Genomic DNA, 24,934 nt, shown 5'->3' with positions numbered 1-24,934 from the left:
GAAGAAGATAGTAAAGAACTATAAGATCATTAAAATACATTTCCAGTGTGGCAAATGTAGTGTTAACTATTCTCTTTCCCGCCGCCTTACCTTTGCACATCTTCTGGTCTTCCCTGAGGGCGTAGCCAATCGGGCACGTGCATTCATAGGACCCGAAGGTGTTCATGCAGCGGAAAGCACACAGCAGTGGGTTCTGGGCACACTCATTGATATCTGATCAAGGAAATAGGCAGGCATGTCCTGAGCTTACAGTTGTAATTGTTTACATGATACTGGTCATAGAGAAAGCAGTAAGATAACAGAACTCCCAACACTGGTATGGAGAAGTGGTAACCTATGAACTCATCCTCTAACAAGTAGCAACTATAAACTAAAAACAAAAACAAAAACAAAAACAGAAACTACCTGAAGTAGTTCCTAGTGATGAGCTGAAACTCAGCAAACAAACAAGACATAAATTCCTAGTTTTTTTCTTTGTTTATTTTTATTTTTTCTGAAATTACCCTGTACATGGCCATAGTTCTGGCAGGAGCAGCACCTGGCAGGTATATCATCAGTAGAAACTTCCTGAGCTTCTATCCAGAGCAATGAGAAAGGGATCTAGGGGCAACCAAGGCTGCTCAAGAGTGAGGGGGAGCCCCAGATAGGAGAGGGCCAAAGATGAAGACACCCTTTTTTTTTTGGCATAAAGGCCCATGTTGCTAACTTAACCATGCATGTATGGGGCAAAATCAAAGAAGCTAGCCACACTGGGGCTTATAAAAGAAACTGAAATCTGAACCACTAACTTCCGCAAGCCTAACACTCTGCTTTTATGTTCACCAAGATTAACTGCCTGCTAAAACAAAAGCATCAACATTCTTCAAAGTAATACAACTGATTCCAAAGATATCACTCACAACATCCATGGTATAATCCCAAATTCTCTAACCTGCTGAGGAGCCAAGAAAATGGAATGACAACTTTAAGTGAAAAATACCACCAGAGATGCCAACTCTGAGGTGACCAAGATGCTGCCAGACAAGGGCTTTAAAGTAGCAACTAGAACTATGCTCACCAGGGTAAAGGAAAAGGTATTTGTGATGAACATAATCATCAGTAGAATATCAAAGCCATAGAAGTAAAAGCTGAGACAATGAGAAATGCTTTCTATAGAAATAATAATTAAGAAAAGTATCACTCGCCTTCACAATTCATCATAGGCCCTGGCTCAAAGCCTTCATTGCAGTTGCATTCAAAACTCCCAATAACATTGGTGCATGTACCATTCCCACACGGATTGCCAATGGAGCATTCATCAGTATCTGAGAAGAGAAAGTGCCAAACAATTTGCGGAGTTTTAGTTTAATATGAGCATATGTTATATGCAACTGATTAATCACTGAACTCTACAGCTGAAACTAAACTAACTTGGCCTGCACACATTTCCCGGATCTCTACAGGGCACACCCAACTCTGCACCCTCCTTGGCCTTGGATGGCTGGCTGGCCTTAATTCAGTGCAGAGGAGCCCTGGGGATCAGGTGTGTCAAGCTCCGAGTCCCCAGACAGCCACCCCTAAAAGTCACAAACCCACAGAGGGGTGTCATCTTCTGCTACAAGAGCAGGTGTGGAAAGCCATAAGGTAAAATGGAGCTCTTTCCCATTACTGGTTTTGGCAACTGTAAAGCTCTAGGCACGTCAGAGTTTGTATATTTGGTTGAAGGCACAGGTTGGGCAACTCTCTCCATATTCACATAAACCAGATCTACTGGAAAATGTAATGCGGGAGAAGAAAAAGCAGTTACTAGCTCTGTAAATCCTGCCACCACTCAGGGTGCCTAGAATATGAGAATTAGAACTTTCCAAGTGTGTAACGTGGAGTCAGCACTCACCCACACAGCGTACTCCAGTATAATCCAGGTTGTAACCCATTGGGCATTCACAGCGAAAAGACCCATCTGTATTGATACACTGACCATTTGAACAAATGCCTGGGCTCTCAAGGCATTCGTTGACATCTAAAATAAAGAATTATCCATAAATTTCCTCAATATAAAGATACATCAAAACTCTGTGTATCTGTTAATAGATATTTGAAATTTATAAAACATATAAACATTTCTTTTATCAGATACTTACATTTTGTATACAATGTAGCCTGACAAATATAATGCACAATATATAATACTGTATGTATACATTAAAATATACAGTATGTTATATAGTAAAATGATTTATAGAATAAATGTACAATTTACATAAAAATATTATAGGAATAAAATACATCAAACCACACCTTCACGAGTATCATGAAGACTTGGAACTGTTCCGTGACCATAAGGACACAAGTCCTGGAAAGCAACTATAGAGAAGAACACAAATTTCCCATTATTGAAGAGTCTCAGCTATTGGAGAACTTCAGAACTGATTAATGGTATACATGAAATCCTACTTATTCTTCATGTACAAAACTGCTTTTAACAAGAGCCTTATTTTATTGTTATGGTTTATTTCAAAAGCAACAGTGAGACTACTTAGAGCAGGTCACCTAGGCTCGCCCAGTGCCTCCCAGGGTGCTGCCTACCAAGGGCTGTTTCTATATGTTTGCTCCTTTAATGCCCAGCAGCCAGAGCCCCCTCTGTACAGGACACAGGGGAGCGACGTCGACCTAGAGACCAAGCTAGTTCTGAGCCTGCTGGGAAGCACCCTACACCTAGGCTGCAGGAACACAAGACCTGGGAGGCTCTTGGTCTCATCCCGTAAATGGCCCTTGTGCTGACTCAGCTCCTCACCATTTTATGTAAGATTCTGAGAGCCGCAGCCTGGGATCCGATCCCCACGTGGGATCCATGCAGCAGTTGGGAATACATCTCCTGCCCTGCACATCTCAAATTAATTCCACTGAAAGCAAGCACTGCTAACCTCAGGCAGGAGGCAAAAGGGGAATGAAGTAATGGGAACTCTAGCTGTGTCCACACATGCTGAATACACAAGTGGAGATGGGGTCCCTCAGAGGGGGGTGCGCAGGGAACTTTATAGTTTAGACATGAGGGATGAATTTCGTCTTCAAAATATCCATCAGTTACATACAGTTAAGGTGGCTGACAGTCATTCCCAAACCGCACAAAGTGGTAGTTCTCACCTTCGTCATCTTTGGGGCACAGCTCACAGGGGTCCCCCCAGCCCTCTCCTGGCATTTTACTACAGCAGCATTTGGCCTTGGTGGTGTTGAAAGCTTTGGGTACAGAGCACTTTCCATTTTCAAAGTTTGTGAAGCAGAAACTCTGGCGGGTATCTAGTCAAGAAAGCAAACATCACAGGCCTCCTTACGGATCAGTAAGAAGAGTACTCTGTGTGTAACTGTTTCTGACGGAAGGTTTCTCATGGGATGAACACATGGTGCAGATCAGATTAGCAACTGAAAGGTCTGGAAAACCTCCATGGCTGATTTCACATGCCAACTTACACTGACCTGTCTATAAAATCTGGTGTAATTATTTAAAGTGTTTAAAATGTTTTTATAATGTCTCTAGGAAACCTGAGAAGTGATGCTCAGCATTAAGATTATTTCCCTGTCTCTTCTTCTACTGTTACATAATCACCTAACAAAAATATTCTACATAACTTTCAGTAAATCCATTCACATTAAAAGCAACTCATATACCGGTGTCCAGAAAAAAATCTATACCAACAACAAATGGAACTGTGAGGCAATAATAATAATAATAAGTGAATAAAATAGTAATTTTTCAATATGATGTTAGATAATGTGGAAACAGGCTCAGATTTCCATACCACCTTTGAAAATTGCCAATATGACATGGTGGTCAAAGCAGTCCAACCCTCTATACTCCATCGTATAATATACTCAGTCTCTCTAGATTTAAAGCAATGTTTCTCCTCTCTCCTTTAGCATATAAATGCATAAAAGTAAAAAAAAAATGATTGTCTACTATGTGTTAGGTTCAGATAGCATAAGTAAAGTCAAATTTAATTTACTTCCATTTTGTGTGTGTGTGTGTGTCTTATACAGCTTTATTTCACAGGTATCTAAAAGCTTGGGGTGGGCAGCTTGACAGGCAATGAATAAACATCTGATAGTGAGAATTTATTGAGCCCCACTTGGTGCTCGGTGCTTGGCACTATGGACAGTGCTGAGAAGGGTATTCAAATAACAACTGTAGTTAAAAGAGGTTACTAGATGCCAAGCACTCTATGCATGAGCCTGAAGAAATGGTCCTGTAGAAATGCTGTAAGCATTGCCCAGAAAAGCAGAAAGGGATGAAAAACAACAGAGCAATGAATGCTGACCGTTTTTAATCCCTTCATTGTGGATTTATTGGTCTTAGATTTTATGACCTGGGAAAATTAATTTTATTGGTATTCTCTGTTAATATTTTTCCTTTTACTTCTAGCATATTGTTTGTACACAGTAAGACAAGATAACAGTTTGCAAATAGGATGCTAAAAAGCATAGAGAACTTAATTTGATTTACCTTTGAGATTTATTACCTTGAAAAAAGAGGCATAGGAAAGAAATTCAAGAACTTCATTGTACAACAAATTGAATGAGACTGAGAGCTAAGATGTTAGAATATAAATAAGTCGATTAATATGTAATCTGGTTGTAAACAAATTTCTGCTTGAGAACTATGCCTACAAATTTAAAATACAGTATAAGCATTGTTCTATCTTTTCACAAATATGTATAAATGTTGTTCCTACTATTTAAAATAATACTTCACTTATAGAGTCTGAGCTGCGGCTCTGATGGGCCATCAAATTAAACTCCCATTACAAGACAAAAATGATCTTCCTATCCAGGGGCACCTGGGTGGTTCAGCAGGTTAAGCCTCTGCCTTCGGCTCAGATCATGGTCTCAGGGTCCTGGGATGAAGCCCGGCGTGGGGCTCTCTGCTTGGCAGGGAGCCTGCTTCCCCCTCCCCCCACCCTACCTGTCTCTCTGCCTACTTGTGATCTCTATCAAATAAATAAATAAAAATCTCAAAAAAAAACCAACAACAATCTTTCTATCCATTCATAACTGTAACACTCAATATCATTACTCAGTATATATAGTGTGGGCTTCTAAGTTAGCTTTCTAGAAGCCTGAATTTAAAAGTTATGTTGGTATATATATGTGACTTTGCATATTTCATTAAAAATGTATAAATTTGCCAATAACCCATAATCCAAATCTTAGGCGTAATTCACAAGAGTTAAAACTTAAAATCATGTGTCCAAAGAGGAAAGCAAAGGAGTTTTAGGTTATTTTTCAGATTTAAGATAAAGATTTTTGACCACAAAAAAAAAAAAAGAAAGAAAATGTAGAAACAGATCCAAAAACTCAAAATACCTTAGAAGTGTCCAGTGCACACAGTTTTGAGACCTAATTTTTTAAACCTAGACATATTTGCCATAGACATGTACTTTGTAGTGACCTACACTTCCATGAGGGTTTACTGTCTAGCTATGATGTTCCTAAGAGCAAATGATGACAGAGAAGTCATTCCAAAGCTTACCAAAGCATCTGCGTCCATTATCAGACAGTACAAAGCCAGGTGGGCAGATGCACTGGAACCCCCCAGGAGTATTGGTGCAGGAACCAAAGAGACAGATGTTGGGATCTTCATCACATTCATTTATATCTGGACAAGAGCAGGAGAATGTATTAATTTAAGTAAATCAATATACTGTTCAGTCTTTGAAAGTAAACAATTTGTCCATCCTACCACTATTTGCTAGCCACTGATTATTTAATATGAAACGAGAGTATATAATGTGTAGGTATAACTTGTTCTTTAAAAGGAAACTATTATCTCTTCAGAAGTCAAAGATTATATCCAGTTTCAATCAACCACATAGCCCAGACGCCCAAGAGAACTCCACCTTCCTGCACCTGATCCCTAGGGCTGTGTATATGTCCACCTGCTTATCCCACGTGACCAGTTCAGTATCCTGGTCACGTGGTGTCACGGCCTCAACAGGTCTCCTTCTCTGATGATCTTCTCCGGCCATCCAGTTTAAGATCACCTTTATTCCTCCTGTACTCTAGATGCAGGGAGCATGTGCCCTGTCACTTCTACCTCTTCTGGGCTTTCAAACTCAACCTCCCCAGCCACCAGGATTACCGCAAATCTCCTAATAGACTGCCATGTCCCCCCTTGTGCCCTCCCACTGCCACCAGGCTGTCTACTTGAAAATCTGTGCCCATGGAACCAAGGGGACTCAGACATGGTTTGAGAATTTCATCATTCCCATGGCACCCTGGAAAGGGTCCTTCAAGTAAATATGGATTCCTTACCAGTGATATTTGGCCTTCCCCCCGCCCCCCACCGGAAGTCCTTATTTAGGGAGTTATCATCCGGAGTGAGGAAATGTTACACAGTTCCAGCCACATTGGAATGCCAGCTCCACGAGGACAGGACACACCTGTCCGGGTCACTGCTGCCTGCTCAGACTAGCATGGTGTCAGGCACATACTATATTCTCTGTTTATATTTGTAGAATTTTAGTGAATCATACCATGCCCTTTCTTTAAAAAAACAAAAACCAAAAACCAAATCTTGCCCTGTTCCACACTGCCTGCAGGACTGAGTTCAGTCTTCTGAGCTGGTCGCCCACTCACTGTCCCTTCCCACACCCTGGGTGCCTGTGTTTTCCAGGAGCCTCTTCTCTTCTGTTCCTTTCTCTGATTAGTCAATTCCTGTCCAACATTTAGGAGCCACCTCAAAAGTCACCAGTCCTTTAGGATGAGCTTCCTTGACTTGCCATTCTTTTAACGACTGTCCTCATAGCCCTAGCTTGTGCTCCTACGTCTGTCACACTGAATGGCAAGGATGTCTTTATAAGGCAGCTTTACCTATTACAAAATAGGTCTTTTCTTTTCTGGTTACCTAAAGGTATGAGTGTATCTTTTTACATTCCCAGCACCTAAAAGGTGCCAATCATTCAATGTAGCACACACTGAAAGATGTAATGAATTTGTGTGTGTGTACATGTGTGATATGTGTATGTTTGTGTAAGTGTGTGTATAGTCACATTAAGAATCATTTCATCTGGGTAAAATTGGTAGAAAAGATTCTAGTCTAAAGAAAGTAAGTCTTACAATGAAGTTAAGATCATTTTTTCAGAGATGCAAAATAGGAGTGTTGCTAATGATGGATGAGGAAAAAAAATTTATGCAGTTGAATAAAAGGTTACCGAATCACAGATTTTTTTTTTTTCATGAAGAGAAAAGGTAGGTGAGCCTTTCTGATACAGTGAAATACATGTTTTCTTTTTCCTTCTAATTGCTGACACACTGTTGTCATTGTCCCATAAAGGATGGAATATAGGGCTAAAGAAGAACTGAGATTAAATATGGAATAAAGAAAATTTAAAAAAGGAAATCTTTTAGTTTTCAAGAAAGTTATTAAGATGCTTCTAGTCTTTACTATGTTTTAAGGATTAAAAACACCAGATAGTTTTACAATGCACCCAGTATGCAGATCAAGAAAGGGAAAAGATATAAAGACTGAACTGGAATGACTTGGGGTTTCCAGTATATGAAATCACATGGTTTGAAAAATAATTAAATTTAATGGAGTAAACTGTCTCCTTCAGTTCTGAGTCCCTGGAAAGTGAACAGTAGAACTACACAGAGCAATTTTTTTTAAATTGGATAAAACAAAGGCAAAATACCCCTCAGTAATCATTTCACGTTAGAAGAACTACACTAGAACAGTGCTTCTGATTTTCAACAAGACTGTAAAAAATAATTTGTATAAAAGTGAAATTAAGTAACTGTAAAAAGGTCCGCCTTCATCATGTTCACCAGGCAATTCTGGGACCAACTTTTGATGTGGTTACAGTATTCTTGTATGCTGGAGGAGTTTCAGCAGAAAAACATCTGTCACGACAAATGGATTAATATTTTCTGTTTTGACATGAGGCCTTCCCAAGGAAAAAAATGTCTCAACAGCATGGTCAAGATTTTCTGCTCCACATTTCTAGGACTCTAGACACCTTTAATAGCTGTTTTAAAATTGGTTGCCAAAGATTACAATTTTTGTAGACTCTCTTTAAATTCAGTAGAAAGTCTCTTGTTGACATTTGGAAAAAAGATTAGAGTGCACTGAACATTCTTTGACTGGTATAACATTTCTGTTAATGAAAAACCCCATTTTCCTAAATGCTTTGTTCCCACCATTCCACCTTCAAATCGATTCTGATGGTTCAGTGAAGCAGCTGTAGGTAGCTCTATGTTTAATTCTGTGGGTCAGCCTGCCGGCCGTGGTTTGCATTTACTGTCCTGCTATAGGGTCTGGCTTGGGTCTTAGACTGAATATTTCGTGGAGCCCAGAACAAGTGTTAACCTTACCGATGCAGTTCTCGCTTTTCACTTCGTACCCCGGGGGACAGATGCATCTGAAGGACCCCTCCAAATTCTGACAGGTACCAGGAGAACAAGAGCCAGGGAGAGCGACACACTCATTAGTATCTTTAAAGAGAAACAAGACAAAAAATGACTTAACTATGAGGTCCTTGTTGCCAAATGATGTTAATGTGAATTCAACTTGGTCTCTCTGATCTGTTGGGTCACTACAGACAACATGCCCTGAGATACTCTTCTGCCATCTTGCGTATTACTCATTTGGCAAGAGGCTGGTTTTCCTAGGTTGTTTCGTTTCCTTTTATGGTGTCATGGATAGCCCCAAGCTCTCTTCCAATGAAAACATTTCAGACAAGCCATTCCCAATTGTTGGTGATATTCCTTACACCCAAATTTCCCATGGTATCTTATATTGGCAAATAATCAGATGGTCAAATGAAATGTTAGAGGGTTTCCAAGTGTGTGTTGGGGGGGAGTGGGGTGGAAAGTCACATCATTATTTAACAAAACAACACAAAGACTGTTTACTGGGTAGTTACCTATACAGTTCTTGCCATCTGGAGTCAGTTCATAACCTTCATTACATAAACACTTGAAGGAGCCAATTTCATTGAAACACCGTCCATTTCTGCACACCTGACCAAAAAAGGAGCTGCACTCATCTATATCTGTAAGCAAATGGGAATAAGCTTTTCAGAGAGAACTCTTACACATATATTATGACATGTTCCAATGTAAAAACATATTCACTGCCACACGTTTTCAAATACACTTCACTGCAATTCTCATCAACACAGAGAAAAATAGCTCCCATTGGAAGCAGTATGTGACTAATACAGTCACGGAGATCCCTACTATATTTCAACCCCAAGTTTTGATATTAATAGAACTCAAATTTATAGCCAGATAAAAACTGAAGGTTTATGGTGAAGTTCTCTGTTCTTTTCAAATGAAGAATATTTCTTTCCTTGGAGACCAGACGGTATACACACTTAACCTGATGGCCCAGTTTGCAGATGACTGTATGTGGAGATAAGCTGACTCTATTCAAAGCACAAATAGAGCATATTAAATATAGAAAAATCAATTATATTAAATATACTCTAGAACTGCTAACACGTATTTTGCTGACCAAGTAAAGAACTTGAAAGAAAAAAAATCTTAAGTTTCAGTGAAACTTAGGGCTGACTGCATTGGAGTAATTACTCAATTAATTATTGTAGGTTTCTGAAGGCTGTGTTTAGATCAGAGCCATTATCGGTGTCTTTAGTTCTCCCTGGTTGTACAAAGGGTCTGAGAAATTATCGGTAAGAAGGTGGTAGTTGAAAAAAATGTCGTTAGCTCTGAATTTTTTCACAGTGGCAGAATTTGGGAAAAAAACACAAACAGGGGTGCTTGGGTGGCTCAGCTGGTTAAGCGTCTGACTTTTGATTTCAGCTGAGGTCATGATCTCAGGGTCCCAAGATTGAGCCCTCCATTGGACCTCGTGCTCAGCACAGAGTCTGCTTGAACACTCTCTCTTTCTGCCCTCCTTCGACTCACATGCACATGCACATGTGTCTGTGCATGAGCTCTCTCAAATACATACATACATACATACATACATACATACAAAAACAGAAAAGGAAAACCAAAACTGAGAGGAGCCTGTGCTGGCATAAATCAGAGGCTGGAGGTGGTATGAGCAGCACTGGTCTGGAATGGTCGACAGGCAGTGTTGCTGTCACATACCTTACGGGACCATGTGAATGAAGGAATGTCCGCCATGAAACACCAGCACAGTGCCTTGTGTATGGTAAACAGACATGTGCTCAGCATCTGTTCATGCTTCCTCCTGCCATGCTCTCCACTGACTTAAGGAAACTCCCCTACTCATTATTAATTCTTGTTTTAATCGTTGTTTAGGGGCACACAATAAAATTCTGTACCACGCATAGCAGACACTTCCACTTTCCTGTGAAAATTTACGGTTGTTCAAAATTGAAATCCAATAGGTTTCTGAGGGCTAATGTGGAGACATAGCCCCAATCCCCCCTCTCTGTGGGAAAAGGAATCCCTCATTTCAAAGGCTGACAGAAAATGAAGTTTAAAGACGCAACATGTTTTTAAGTTGGACACTCTGTCAGTATTTGAATATAAAACAAGAATAAATTATAGGAAATATTTGCAATAGCACTGAAACAATGACAGCTCTATATCTGATCCCATTGAAGGGGTAGAAACCACCATAAACCATAGAGCAATCCCAGTAGATTTTCTATTATCTGCATGTCACCCCTCCCCCACACTGACCGAATGACTAACAGAAGTACTCGACACAGCAGACTGTCTTGTGATTACTTAAACCAGTACTACAGCTTTAGTTAACTGGAAATTAGTCAATGTCATTACATATCTTTCATCACCTATTTGTGTTTTAATGATAAAACATCTGATTTACTCTTTGGATTTGTTCCTTATTTCAGTATACTGTGCAAATAGCACACGGTAGCCACAGAGGACAGAGTACTTACCCAGGCAATCGTTATTATGAGTGAGTTCAAACCCTGGGTAGCAGAGACAGTTGTAGGATCCAACCGTGTTTTTACAAGTTCCATTCCCACATGGATGTCGCTCACACTCATCAACATCTACAAAGAAATAGTGGCTCCAAGGAATTCAATTTTTAACCAGAAATACATAGCTGGTTACACATTTACATTTAAAAAAAAATACTGACTCACTTAGATTTTCCTCATTTAATACTTAGGAACCCGTGTTCATTTTAGGGAAATGAGTATGCTAAGCCAGCATTCCCTTAATGCAGATGCTTTAATGAATGGGTTTGCTTGTCAACTGTAAGGAAACCAATTGTTTGAAACACTAAACAATTTGTTCTATTCAATCATTATTAACACCACTCCCTCAGAAATTTGCACACCCTAATCTGATCAGTATAATAAAGGTAGATTTCGGTTTCCTGAATTTTATGAATTAATAGAATCCAAATAAGAAGTCCACTAGAACTCAGTATTATTATAAGCCTTTAAAAAATGGAATTAAAAATATATTTACAAAGGTCATCCTCATATAAGAAAACAGATTCCCTAGACAATGAATTCTAGGCTCTTGGAACTCTTCTGTGCAAAAAAGGGTACTGTTCCTTAGAAAGAAAGCTTTGTTTAAGAGAGGTTATTGGGGCGCCTAGGTTCTCAGTGCCTTCAGCCGCCTTCAGCTCAGGTCATGACCTCAGGGGCCTGGGATCAGCCGCATGGGGCTCTCTCCTCAGTGGGGAGCCTGCTCCCACCCCCATCCCTCCACCCACGGCCTGCCTCTCTGCCTCCCTGTGATCTCTTTCAAATAAATCTTAAAAAAAAAAGAGATTATAAAGAGTCTCACTGACTTTTTCTTTTTTTGAGTCTCACTGACTTTTATCATAAATTATTAGGATTGAGGGCATGTTTTCTCCATATGAATTTCTGAATCAAACCTCAAATATTTTTTAGCAAATCATGTTCTCTCTCTCACAGAGTACAGCCAAGAGAAGCGCGCATGAGCAAGCATTCTCAGAAAGTTCAAGCAAAGAGTGCTAGATCCTCCATTTGTCCCTTGTACAAGCATCCCCTGGAGAGTTTTCCCCACTGCCACAGCTGAAGTCTTACAAGGCCAGCAGATGGCTAGTTCTTCAGGTGGTCCTTGAGGTATGGATGGGTCACAAAAGAAACTAGTCCTGTAGTACTGAAATCTGATTTACCATTCATACAGGTAGTATCTTCAACTCCAAAATAGTAGATGCACGAGTTCAGCTTTTTCTAAACTGAGAAGGTGCTAATTATAAATAGCCAAGTTTTAAATTTAATTTTCCTCTTTCAAGTGCAGTGCATGGAGAACTCTTTTGCCTGAGATACAGCCTGTTGTTGACATCAGATTGAAGGATTTACGCTGAGTTCCCAGGTTGGGCTACAAGGTGGCCAGCCCATCAACCTTTCAAATCTCCTCATGTGTGGGCTTAGCAAGTACTTACTGAACACTATTACTGCTCAGCTAACCATTACACAAGCTACTGGAACATTTTAGAGTTTTGTTACATTTGCTTCTAAACATGCTTTTAAGAGTTAAAACACAAAAGCAGCCAGTAAGTCCCATGTATTCAGTGATCTGGTGGAAAAGCATATAAATGTACATATGTGTGTGATTTCAATACTGTTGCTCTTACTACTCTTACTCCCTTATATTCTTGCAGCTGGAAACGTTTTCTGAGCAGGAACAGAGAAGGGTAAAGGATAGCTGGTGACTGTGGTGACTTCCACAGAACCCTGAGTGTCCCAGAGTGCTTGAGAAGTGTGTGAAGGCATCTGAGCAAAAAGGTTGTGAACAGTGAACCAAAGAACATACTGTGGTGTGTCCCTGCTCACAAATTTTCCATTGAAAAAAATAATGAATACTGTTTTTCTGAAAATAAATAAATTGGAAAAAAAAAATTTTTCCATTGAATAAAGGCATAAGCCGTTTAATAGAGCTAACTTGTTGTGAGACTGTTTCTGACAAGAGGCATGGGAGTTACTCACAGCAAGTGGCCAACCTGTAAGCTTTTTGGGAGTCTTAATTCACTGCCCTCCTGAACTAACGTCCTCCTTCTTACCCATGCACATAGTCTGGTCCTGGGACGCCTTAAAGCCGTTGTGGCAGATGCACTGGTAACTTCCTTGCAAGTCAACACATAGGCCATGACTGCAAACATTAGGAATTTCTAAACATTCGTTGCGATCTAAAACAAAAATAAAACACATGTTACACATGTCTGATTTTTATTAAGATTCCTTCATATTTTTACAGGCCTGTTTCTAGAACCCGCTATTAATTATTACAGACAGGCTGAAAATGAACCATAACAACAGCTGAATCAAAAGAAGTGAGGCCTGAAAATATCCACGACTTTAAACAAAAACAAAACAAAAAAAATTGGGCCATTTTTCTATGCTGATTAGTATCTCAAAGATATTATTTTATTTTAGGTCTAATCCTAGGAAAATTCACTGAAGGGATTTTTTTCCTCACAAATTAATCTAAAATATATGGCGAAATAGATTCAATAGGAACGAAAGGATTTATTTAGAAAATCTTGTCAAAATTCTCTCTGAAAATAGGTTACAAGAGGAAAGCATGGCCAGCTGCTTGGAGGAGGGCTGGGGAGGGCGCGGGGCGTGGCCTCTCACCTACGCAGGCGCCATTCGGGGAGAGCTTGAAGCCAGCTGCACACTCACAGCGATAACTGCCCGGGCTGTTGAGGCAGTCTGCATGCCGCTGACACAGATTGTCACCGTTGCTGCACTCGTCAATGTCTGCAAGAGTAACAAGGCCAAGGTGAGGACCTCCTTATTGCTTGAGTATTACCTTCACTTCACCCGTGTGGTGACCCACTCCTCAATACTGCTCAGTACCTCAGAAGACCCTGTACAAATCAGGAGACCATCTAAAACCCATTTGTGTCCACTGAACTCATCTGGCTGGGGGTCATGTGTCATTCGGATTACCTTCGCAGACCAAGAGCAGGTCATTGTAACTGAACCCCGTGGGGCATTCACAACGGAAACTGCCAATCTGGTTGATGCACACGCCGTTTGCACAAATGCCCGGGATCTCTTTACACTCATCAATGTCTGAAAGTGAACAGATTCAGTCACATATATGCAGTTCTGCTTAACATAATTAGCATTAAAAACCTTGGACAGTGCTACATGTATGCTGGAATGAGAACACTCACTCAGCATCACAAAAATAAATTCCAGAGTGCCATGAATGATTTTTTGGTTTACAAAAGCATACAGGCCACAAGATAGAATACTTTCCTTTGAATAGTGTTGTAGCCGATCAACTAACACCAAGTGATTTTTAGTGTCAATGTACCAAATAAACTTCTTAGGGAATCAAACTTCCTCTTCAAGTTATGTTTCAGGCTCCCCTAATAACTGCTGCTATTCATCTAATGAAGAAAGCTAAGTTTTCCTAAAATTATATTGCTTACTTTATCTTTGAGGGAAAAAAGTACAATGAACAATAGAAAGAAATTGAACAACATTCACAAGAAAATGATTTGTATAACTGATAATTGTGCAAATTCCTAAGTAGATCAGTAGGAAGGGATCCTGCAAAAATACACCGAAAATGTAAGTATATAGTTATAAAAAGAGCAACTAAAGGGTACAATAAAGTGGATAATTTAGAGTCATGTAATACAATATTCATGAGAAGAAAAACTCAGGTGTTAGCTTGATATGTATGAAATCTTGAGACAGTCCTACAACTATCATAACCCAATCACCAAACTATGTTGACAGAGTAATACCTTTATTAACACTTAGGTAGAGGCTATAAATGTGTTAGTTCCTTCCTGTCTAACTGTACTAGATCAGACTCCAAATTATTGTATTTTATGGTACTTTAAGCTTTAAAAACACCAGAGAAACTTTTACAAAATGCTACCTATATATATTAAAAAAAAAATAATCTGGAAAATTTACCAACAGCTTTTCCGGTGTGAATGTCAAAGGTGAATCCAGGGATATTTCCACATATGGTTTTAAAGTCAGCTTTAAAAGATAAAGCAAATACACTCTTAAAATTCTCAAACTCCTTTCAAATAACATTTTACATACTTGTACTGACAAATATATTTTATATTACTCATAACGATATTTTAATCTCAATTATATTTACTCGGTATTACCAGCTTCTGCCAGAAGCAGATTCTAGTCATTCTTTATCATTATTACCCTCATTAACTTTTTAATGCTCTGATGTTAGAAGTAAATATTACAAGATTCAAAATATTTACTGTAGGCATTTAAATTCTTTTGTTCTTTGGATATGCAGATCTTTAATAATGATCTAGTTTATATACATAAAAAAACCAGGTTAAAGTACAAATTTAAAAAGGGATTACAGGGGCATGGGGTGGCTCAGTGGGTTAAAGCCTCTGCCTTCAGCTCAGGTCATGAACCCAGGGTCCTGGGATCAAGCCCCACATCGGGCTCTCTGCTCAGCAGAGGGGCCTGCTTCCCCTCTCTCTCTGCTTGCCTCTCTGCCTACTTGTGATCTCTGTCAAATAAATAAATAAAATCTTTAAAAAAAAAGGGGGGGGATTACAAATTGCACAAAGGCACAGGCATGCAAAAATAGTTGTCCTAGTCTGAAACAGATGAACAATGAATAATGAATGAGACACTAATTTTGTCTCTCTCTCTTTTTTTTAAAGAATTATTTATTTATTTGTCAGAGAGAGAGAGAGAGAGAGAGCGAGAGCGAGAGTGAGCACACAGGCAGGCAGAGGCAGAGAGAGAGAGAAGCAGGCTTCCTGCTGAGCAAGGAGCCTGATGTGGGACTCAATTCCAGGACTCTGGGACCAGGACCATGACCTCAGCCAAAGGCAGTGGCTTAACCAACTAAGCCACCCAGGCATATCATCTCATCTTTTTTTTTTTTTTTAAAGATTTTATTTATTTATTTGACAGAGAGAGATCACAAGTAGGCAGAGAGTTAGGCAGAGAGAGAGGGGGAAGCAGGCTCCCTGCTGAGCAGAGAGCCCGATGCAGGGCTCGATCCCAGGACACTGAGATCATGACCTGAGCCGAAGGCAGCGGCTTAATCCACTGAGCCACCCAGGCACCCCATCATCTCATCTTTTTTAAACATAAATGTCTATTTTGTTGGAATGTGAAATTTGATGCATCAGAAATAATGCACCATAGCATAAAACAGACTAAAACAGTTACTCCTATCACATAATTCACCAAGCTAATAGAAGTTTAAGAGAATTCTCATTTTTTAAGAAGCAGATCGCTTCTGACGCCCACGGCAACACACATGAGTAAAACTCCTGACAACACTGTTAGGTAAAGCAGGGAGAGCAGACCATATGTGATATGCTATCAGGGAGGGGCTCTGTGTGCTGCTTCCACCAAAGCTCAACTCAGCACCCACAACATACACAGAGACACATGACAGATGCTCGATTCAGTAGTTTGTAAGAGTCTGGCGATGCATAAATTGTAATTTATATGCATCCTCTCATTTACTATAGAGCCATATGAATTAGTTACTGTCATTTCTAATTTATCATCTATTCTGTATATGAGGAATCAGTTTCAGAAAGGAGGAATCATCTACATGAGGTCAGATAATAAGTGGCAGAACTTGAATATAAATGCAGACATGTCCTCTTACGCCTAAGGCCTTTACTTCTTTCAAAAAGTGATATTTAGGGGCTCTTGGGTGGCTCAGTCAGGTAAGTGTCCAACTCTCAATTTTGGCTCATGTCATGGTCTTGGGTTCAAGGGATCAAGCTCCACATCGTGCTCCCTGTTCAGGGCGGAGTCTCCTCTCCCTCTCCCTCTGCCTCCCCACTATGCGCTCTCTCCGCCCCCCCTCTGAAATCAATAAATAACAACAACAACAACAATAAAAAACCAAAAAGTGATATTTAATTCCCCAACCCAGTGATCTTCAATTTCTAACTGATGGGAGTTTTTAAATTACAGAATCATAAAAACATTTCCATTTGTTTTTTTCGGAGCACAACTACGGCAAGTTAGTTAAGAAAATCCATTTATCCACTGAATTAGAGTCCCCAAGAAAGGATCCCTATGTCACTTTTCCTGTTTCTCCTTATTTTCATTTCATTACTGCATTAATTATAGCAACACATTTGAATATGTGTTCCCTAAGCAACGTTAGGCAACAAACGCATAATCATTGTTTCTTGTTTGTCTGACTGGTGCAGTGCTTAGGGTCTACAAATATTGAAAGTAACTGTCTACATCATAAATGAACCTGAATAAGCAACAATTTTAAGGCATTCATTTTCTTTTTGCTCTCATAGCAATTTATTATCTTCTAGTTTGTGAGAAAAATTTTACCATGTAAAGACCAGTTTTGTTTTCTGCCTAAAAATTTCAGTAAGTTTGGGGGGAAACCTATGTATAAGAAAACATGTTGGTTGGGGCACCTGGGTGGCTCAGTGGGTTAGGCCTCTGCCTTCAGCTCAGATCATGATCTCAGGGTCCTGGGAATGAGACCCGCATTGGGCTCTCTGCTCAGCAGGGAGCCTGCTTCCCTTCCTCTCTCTCTGCCTGCCTCTCTACCTACTTGTGATCTCTGTCTGTCAAATAAATAAATAAAAATCTTTAGAAAAAAGAAAACATGTTGGCTATAGGCTACTTTCATGTGAGGTCTACTCTTCAAATCCATTTTTGGGGGGATTTTTCAAGATGGAAACAAAACAATACCTAGTGAATTTGATGGACTTGAAATTACCACAGGTTTTTTAAATCAAAATAAGACACCTTCCAAGTTGACCACAGTGACACATGACAGTTGTTCAGTAAGTACCTGCCTGATGAGTAACTGAATAATTCACCAGAACACTATAAAATAATGAACTTAAAGGGACTGACACTCTACACATTCACTCTTAAGCAACGGGGCTTATTTTCAGGATCTAGATGCCTCCTCAAAAGATACCTCAGAAATTCGTATTTGAACCCCAAAAAGGGCCACTTGGGACATGGCGTCCTATGACCTATGATGCCCTTGGGTATTCTCAGAACTGAACATGTCTGGTTTTAGCACACAGTGGCTTGGACTCAGCTGTCACACACACGTGTCACCAGCTGGGCCTGCAGCAGCAGCTCGGCTGTGCGCTTACCTGTTCCTGGGGTCGGGCATGGCTCACACGGTTTGTTCCAGGCTTTGCCCACATTGTATGTGCAGCAGCACATTCTCTTTGTCACATTAAAAGGCAGTTCGTTCTCACAAGTGGTTCCGTTATAGCTTCGGTAGCAAAAGCTTTTTCGCATGTCTATGTAACAGAAAAACAAGCCCACCAGTCAGAGCAGGAAGCAGCTACTAATGAAATCCATGTACCTGGAGACACCAAGCTTTCTTGGTTATTAACTCCAAAGTAGCTTTTAGCCATGCAGAGGCAACTTAAAATATTCCTTTAAGTTGAACATAAATCATGCATAGGTTAACTTTGATCTCTCCCATTTTCAGATAAGAGATTTCCATTTATAATTTTCTTGGCAAACAAAATGAACAGATACTCGTTTCTCTACTCAAAGGCACTGATTTAATTTTTAAAGTAATACAATTATTAAATTTTAAATGTTCTGTTTGTAAAATAATATTCCCCTGACATGAATGGAAAACAAATTATTTAGAAATAGGTAAGTGTCACACTGGATGACATTTTGTGTCTCAGACTTGGGCTTTGGACCATGGACATATAGATCTCAAGCCCAAATGAATGATGCAGAGCCATAATTTTATAAGCCTGTGGAATACTTCATCATTCATAAATTCTTAAATTGCCAAATTTTCTGAACAATCCTACTGAGTCCTGAGTGCGTGAGCATGTCACCTCACCCCTGTCCAAGGCCTCACGTACCCATGCAATTGTGGCCTCCGTTGACCTGCATGTACTCAGGTGGACAGATGCAGGTGTAATTCCCCAGTGTGTTGTAACACGTCCCGGGCCCGCACACACCGGGGTGTGCGAAACACTCGTCGATATCTACAATAAGGCAAGGAGACACATTAAGTCACACAGCTATTGTATCATGAATTTACAGCATTTAAGCTACTAAACAAAACATATGGCTGATTCCCTAAAGCCAAAAAAATTTAGAATTTAAAGCAGTTCTACAGAAAAGACCCCAAAACATGCACTGACCTGACACGCAGTATGTCTTTTTTTAAAAGAAAAAAAAAAGCCAATATTCAAAAATCGAGGTGATCAGAAGAAATTTTTTTTGAAGTGGCAAAAATAATACGAAAGGCACCCATATTCCTACCGCCCCCAGCCCAACACCCTTGCATAGAGTGCCCACCTGTGTGACTAGGCGCTGATCACCCTGGGTCTACAGGCCCTCATATTTTTTTAATTGAAATTTCACATTCTTCAAATGGAAGTGTTATAATGCTTGCTGTCCTCTTCTGTCATTTAAACTAAAGTTTAATGCTAACTTTAAACTGAAGGCAGTTAGGAAAGCCTTTATCTTTTTCATAAATTTGAGAGCTGACATACATCATCACATTAGTTTCGGCTGTACAACTCAGTAATTGGACAAGTTCTTATGTTATGCCGTTCTCACGACAAAGTTACTGTCTGTCCTGTTCCATCACTATTTCAATATCAGTGATCACACTCCTTATGCTGTGCGATTTATTCCATGACCTCTTCATTCTGTAACTGGAAGCCTATACCTCCCTCTCCCCTTCACCCATGATGCTAACCCCCTCTGGCAACCATTAGTTTGTTCCCAGTAGTTACAGGTCTGATTCTGAGGAAGGTCTTACTCTACATAGCTCCCTTCAAATTAGCAGCCATTCAGGGATTCTAGGAGTGCAGCTGCTGCTTATTCTCCTTACAAAACCACATTTCTTCTAGAAACATTTATCTAATGTGTTCTAAAGGAAAGGTTATAATGGAAAAAATTATATTTGCACGTTTAATGTTCATTTTTAGAAAAACTTATTCATTCCTTCCATAAATAAACCCCAAGAGTCTTCTGTAAGTTAGAACCTGCAGCTAGAAAGATGACTAAGATGTGGACCTTGCGTCAAGAAGTTCCCTGTCTAGCAGGAGACAGAAAAGTGAGGGGATGGAAACAAGAAAGGCATCAGCATCGTCTTTGAACGTCTTCATACGATGCCTCCTGACATTTAAAAATTACTGAAAAATAGTAACTTAGTAGTTGCATTCTAGTTTACCTATTTTCTGTATGTAAAATAGAACTCTTATCCATATTTGATCTAATAGCTTATTTGATACTGATGTTTTCACATGAATCCAGCTTTCCCCATTTATAATCAATACATGCACTCAGAGAAAAATTGCACTAAATTATAGCATCTAAGCTGTAAATTAATTTATTTCTCACTGTACAACTGAGCAGCACGGCTAGGACAAGATAAAAGTTATGAACGAGGCTAACAGTAACTGTGTTCTAAAGAGTGCTAACAACTTGAAGGTGTCCATGCAGCTCACCTTCACAGATGCGGGTCTCCTCGCTGAGGTAGTAGCCTTGCGGGCACTCGCACTGGAAGCTTCCAAAAGTATTGATGCAGTTTCCACCCTGGCAGAGACCTGGTAACTCCTGGCATTCATCGATATCTGCGCAAGGACAGACAGCTCACTCACAGCAAGTACCACCATCAAGGTTTCTGTTAGAGCCCTCCAATGTGTGATGTTGTATGACCTGCAGAGACTTCCATGCCTTATGTTTCTTCTGACCATGGATAATCTGCTTTGTCATGCAAATTTGCTAAAACCCAAGAAGACTGGTTAAAGCAAGCTGGGGACAAGAGTTTCTCTGCAGAGCAATCAGACATCCAATCACTGTCATGGGTCCTATCTTTCCCAGTTACCAGTGGTTCTTCGGCAACCTGGTAACCAGCTGTCCCACTGTCATTTTGCAAAATAATCTTATTTAGATTGCCCCACACTAACTTTTCTGCCAGCTTTTCTCTTTATATTGTTTAAATCTGGATGACAATTAGAGGTGCACTCACCTTCTAAGATGATTGTGATGGGGTTGGGTCTGAAGCCCTCACCTCCGGGACACAGGGTGTAATACTCAGCTACAAAACAGTGGGAGAGAAGAGATTTGATACCAGTGTTCAAGGGGCTGAGACAATGAAGAAGCATTTTGCAGTTGCCAGACTCAAAACACACTCTAAGAGGAGTAAACTCCATTCTCTAATGCCCTTTCAAATACATTTAAGTCTTTATTACAGTTTACTTGAAGTAAGGTCACTACTTCACAAGTTACACATACAATAGAATAACAAAAACCATGTGTTTTTGGCTAAAGAAAAAAGCTTCTAAAACAGAAAGTTTAATACAAACTTATTTGGCTAGTTAATAAACTGACTCAACCATTCCCAAGTTTCATGGGTGTCTATCTAAGAACACATGTTTCAGCTGCAGACACAGTCAAGAGACTTGAGGAGTACAACACGTGTAGGAACCCTAACTACAACAATCCCTGAGAAGAACCAGGAATGATCTTTGTGATCCCAAGGAGGACTGACAATGCCACCATTCACACTGGAATGGGGTTAACAATTGTTTTTTCTTTTTATCAGATCATGAAAAACATTAAAAAGAGAGCATTTCCAATTCCTTTTTTATCAAACCCTCTTTGCTGGTTGCAGCATCATTCCTGAAAGCAGCCCAAGGTCACACTCTTCCCCTCACCGTTGCCCCCTCCCCCAGCACAAGAAGAAAACGAGTGAGTCTTTAGCAGCCACTTTGTCCCCTGACTCCTATGTGGAGCCCTACTCACTGCTATTGACAGGGGGACACGTCTCGCAGGGGTTCCCCCAGGCCTTCCCCAGGGAGCAGCAGCAGGAGGAGCGGCTCACGCCAACTCCAATCTCGGTGTTGCAGGACAGACTCCCGTCTCCTCGAGGCCCGAACTTCAGGTAGCAATTGCCCACTCGGTTGTCTGCAGAGCAACACAGGAGCTTAAATCTTAGTAAGAATGCCTTTTTGGGGAAAGGCAATGCAAAGGATGAAATTCTGATTCTACACATGAATGTGAAACGTTCATCTTCACCTCTCACACAAAACAATCTCTTGCTTTAAATCTTTTCAAGATTGTGTTGTAAGGGGGCGCCTGGGTGGCTCAGTGGGTTAAGCCACTGCCTTCGGCTCAGGTCATGATCCCAGGGTCCTGGGATCGAGTCCCGTATCAGAATCTCTGCTCAGCAGGGAGCCTGCTTCCCCCTCTCTCTCTGCCTGCCTCCCTGCCTACTTGTGATCTCTCTCTCTGTCAAATAAATAAATAAAATCTTAAAAAAAAAAAGACTGTGTTGTAGGAATGAGTAAAAATGGGACTTTCCTATATTTAGAGATCAATACAGTCACAGACTAAACAAGATGATGAGAAACTGCTCATCTGGGGGAACTTCTGGATCTTCACTAATAGGAATGAAAGAAATTTTTGTCATAATCAATCGGTATCATGAGTTTATCAAAATGGAAATAAAATCTCAGAGAAGTCAGCTTAAAGTTGTGTATCCTATCAAAGAAATAGCAATAACCCTATCTCCTTCCTTCCCGCCCCATTATCTGGTTTCAGTTCAGTTTGCACAGAGACCTTTGAGAATTTTGGGCAACGCAGTCAGTAACAACTTTAGAGAGGATACTTAAGACATCAAAGAATTTCATTCTTTCCCAGCTCTCGATCCATAATTATCATCTAGATCATTAGTTCCATAACTTCAAATCCTATGTTTTTGCTCAGAACTCTCAAATTAACATTTCTGTTTTCATCTCTTCCCAGAACCCTAGGCCATTCTGCCAGCTGCCTGTTTGATTTCTCCCCTTAGATATCCAATAGTTGCTTTAAAGTTAACTCATCTAAAATCAAACTCTTGATCCTCCTTCCTCCACATATAAAACATACTCCACTCCTCTCTTGGGCCTTTGGCATACAGCTCCATTTTTTTCAGTTGCTCAGGCCCTAAACCTTGGAGTCAGTCTTTGACTCCTTACTGTCATCCCGTTTTCAATCTAGTAATAAAGTCAGTCACTTCTGTATCTGAAATGGGACCTCTCACCACTGCCCCCATCACCACAGTCTGAACCAAGCCACTGCCACCTCTCTCCTGGACCACTGCAATGGTTTCCTAACTCAACTCTTGACTTCAGTCCTTGAGCTGATGACAGCTGACAGCCCCCCCCCCCATACCCACAGTAACCCTTCAGAAGTACTTCCAACAGTTTACCCTCTGAAAAACAATCTGAGGGGTTTGAAGTGGCGGGGGGGGGTGTGGGAGGTTGGGGTACCAGGTGGTGGGTATTATAGAGGGCATAGCTTGCATGGAGCACTGGGTGTGGTGAAAAAATAATGAATACTGTTTTTCTGAAAATAAATAAATTGGAAAATTAAAAAAAAAGTATAATCTCAAGTCCTCAGTATGGCCTACAATGTAGCTTTTATGCTTGATTGTTCATGAGAATCACTTGGAAAGCCTTTAATTTTTCTTTCTTTCTTTCTTTTCTTTCTTTCTTTCTTTCTTTCTTTTGTTGCTTAATCGCAGGTACAGAGAGATGAACTAAGCCTTGGTCCTGCTCTTACTAGGTTTGCATGCATTCATGCTTCCTCCTGCCCTTCCTCCGCTCTCTTACTTCTCCTCGTCCTCTAACCAACCATCTGAACGTGTTTAATAATAACTTTACGTCTGTATTCTTGTAAAATGAGCATTCTGGTTTCCAAAAGCACATTTTAAATTTCCATAAATGGTATTTTGTCATAGGCCTCATTCTGTTTTTATTATATGCAATCTGTCAGCTCTATAGGGTGGCCAATTGTCATTCTTTTTCAATCTATCTACTCTCCAGAAATGGTTTTCAAGTCCAAGCTACCACCAGTACTGTAGCAGTCAATGTCTTTACCCATGTCTGTGAATGGGTCTGTCAGTTTCTTTCCTTGCCACCTAGAGCCAGAGGAGAAACTGCTGGTTCACAGTATCCATAATCTTAGCCCCCAGTATCAGGAAATACAGTCATCGGCATTTATCATCTGCATCAAAAGGAAGTTTTCAATTTTTTAAATAACTTAGAAAATAATTCACAGGAAAAAAAAGCACAGTGAAACAACTTTACTAGAAATTCTAGTAACAACTTAATCATCTCTAATTCAAATTTTTGTTACAGATTTTTCTTGGTTTTGGAGAGATACATGACTGAGATGGTCCTATGAACACAATTACCTGCCCTTCGGCTGCCATGCATGAACCCGAAACATATCCACTTTGTAAAAACTGATTACACATTTCAAACACATCTATAATAGCTTCCAGCTTATCATTACTTCTTGTTATTTTTCTTGCATCATTAAAACACAATGTCTGAAGACATTTTTGAAAACTGTGACAGCTCCTCACTTTGGTGATGAGAGGACAGCTGTTTTCTTTGCTCCATATATTAAAAAAAAATCACTTTTGGATTTATTAACACCAGTTAGGATAGTCATCTCAGTGATCTTTCTACATGACATATTTTCTTTTAATAACCTTTGTCTAAATACCTGTACCCTTTACCTGTGTCAATTAAATTTGGGGTATAAAAGAATAGGAGGGATGACTCAAGTACTTGTTAAATACTGCATGTTGAGGTTCTTCCTACTAAGAGATGAGAATCATATTTCCTGTGTCTACAGAGGTCTACTATTCACTCACTCTTTGATTCTTGAATTTGAAAAATCTCATCTAGGATGTTGGTCTCTGAAGACTTGCAGCCTGGCATTTGGCTTCTATGATTAATTCCACCATCGTTAGAATCTAGACTGGAGTCTATGTTGCATTCATCTCCTGATCCATCTCCCGATCCACCTGACAACTGGGAAATGTTTTTCACGCCCTATTTTCTTTTCTTTGCCCATGGCCAGAAAGTGAAAACTTCTGAACTCTCAACTGTGTTCAATAGGTGCCTAAAGAAGATTCCAAATATAGTGACCCCAATGTTCTTTTATACCTTCTTGGAAGATGATGCCACCCCAGGAGCAACACAGTAAGAAAACTGAAGATTATG

At 40.0% G+C, this 24,934-nt stretch overlaps 1 protein-coding gene across 1 annotated transcript in view; it reads right to left on the bottom strand.

Annotated features, from left to right (window-relative positions):
- The window catches only part of FBN2 (fibrillin 2), a 247,344-nt gene that overhangs the window by 27,325 nt on the left and 195,085 nt on the right, over window positions 1-24,934 (bottom strand). The window contains exons 37-54 of the mRNA XM_044228355.1: window positions 21,681-21,842; window positions 20,905-20,973; window positions 20,381-20,506; window positions 18,779-18,904; window positions 18,038-18,190; window positions 14,856-14,924; window positions 13,869-13,994; window positions 13,551-13,676; window positions 12,977-13,102; window positions 10,869-10,985; window positions 8,895-9,023; window positions 8,344-8,463; window positions 5,504-5,629; window positions 3,124-3,276; window positions 2,278-2,343; window positions 1,874-1,999; window positions 1,185-1,304; window positions 91-213 (exon numbers count right to left, since the gene is read on the bottom strand). Of these exons, the coding sequence (XP_044084290.1) occupies window positions 91-213; window positions 1,185-1,304; window positions 1,874-1,999; window positions 2,278-2,343; window positions 3,124-3,276; window positions 5,504-5,629; window positions 8,344-8,463; window positions 8,895-9,023; window positions 10,869-10,985; window positions 12,977-13,102; window positions 13,551-13,676; window positions 13,869-13,994; window positions 14,856-14,924; window positions 18,038-18,190; window positions 18,779-18,904; window positions 20,381-20,506; window positions 20,905-20,973; window positions 21,681-21,842 (2,163 nt within the window). The remainder of the gene's footprint in view (window positions 1-90; window positions 214-1,184; window positions 1,305-1,873; window positions 2,000-2,277; window positions 2,344-3,123; window positions 3,277-5,503; window positions 5,630-8,343; window positions 8,464-8,894; window positions 9,024-10,868; window positions 10,986-12,976; window positions 13,103-13,550; window positions 13,677-13,868; window positions 13,995-14,855; window positions 14,925-18,037; window positions 18,191-18,778; window positions 18,905-20,380; window positions 20,507-20,904; window positions 20,974-21,680; window positions 21,843-24,934) is intronic.

This window comes from Neovison vison, chromosome 1, assembly GCF_020171115.1.
Source record: "Neovison vison isolate M4711 chromosome 1, ASM_NN_V1, whole genome shotgun sequence".
NCBI classification, from domain to species: domain Eukaryota; kingdom Metazoa; phylum Chordata; class Mammalia; order Carnivora; family Mustelidae; genus Neogale; species Neogale vison.
This window is presented reverse-complemented; position numbering and strand designations above follow the sequence as displayed.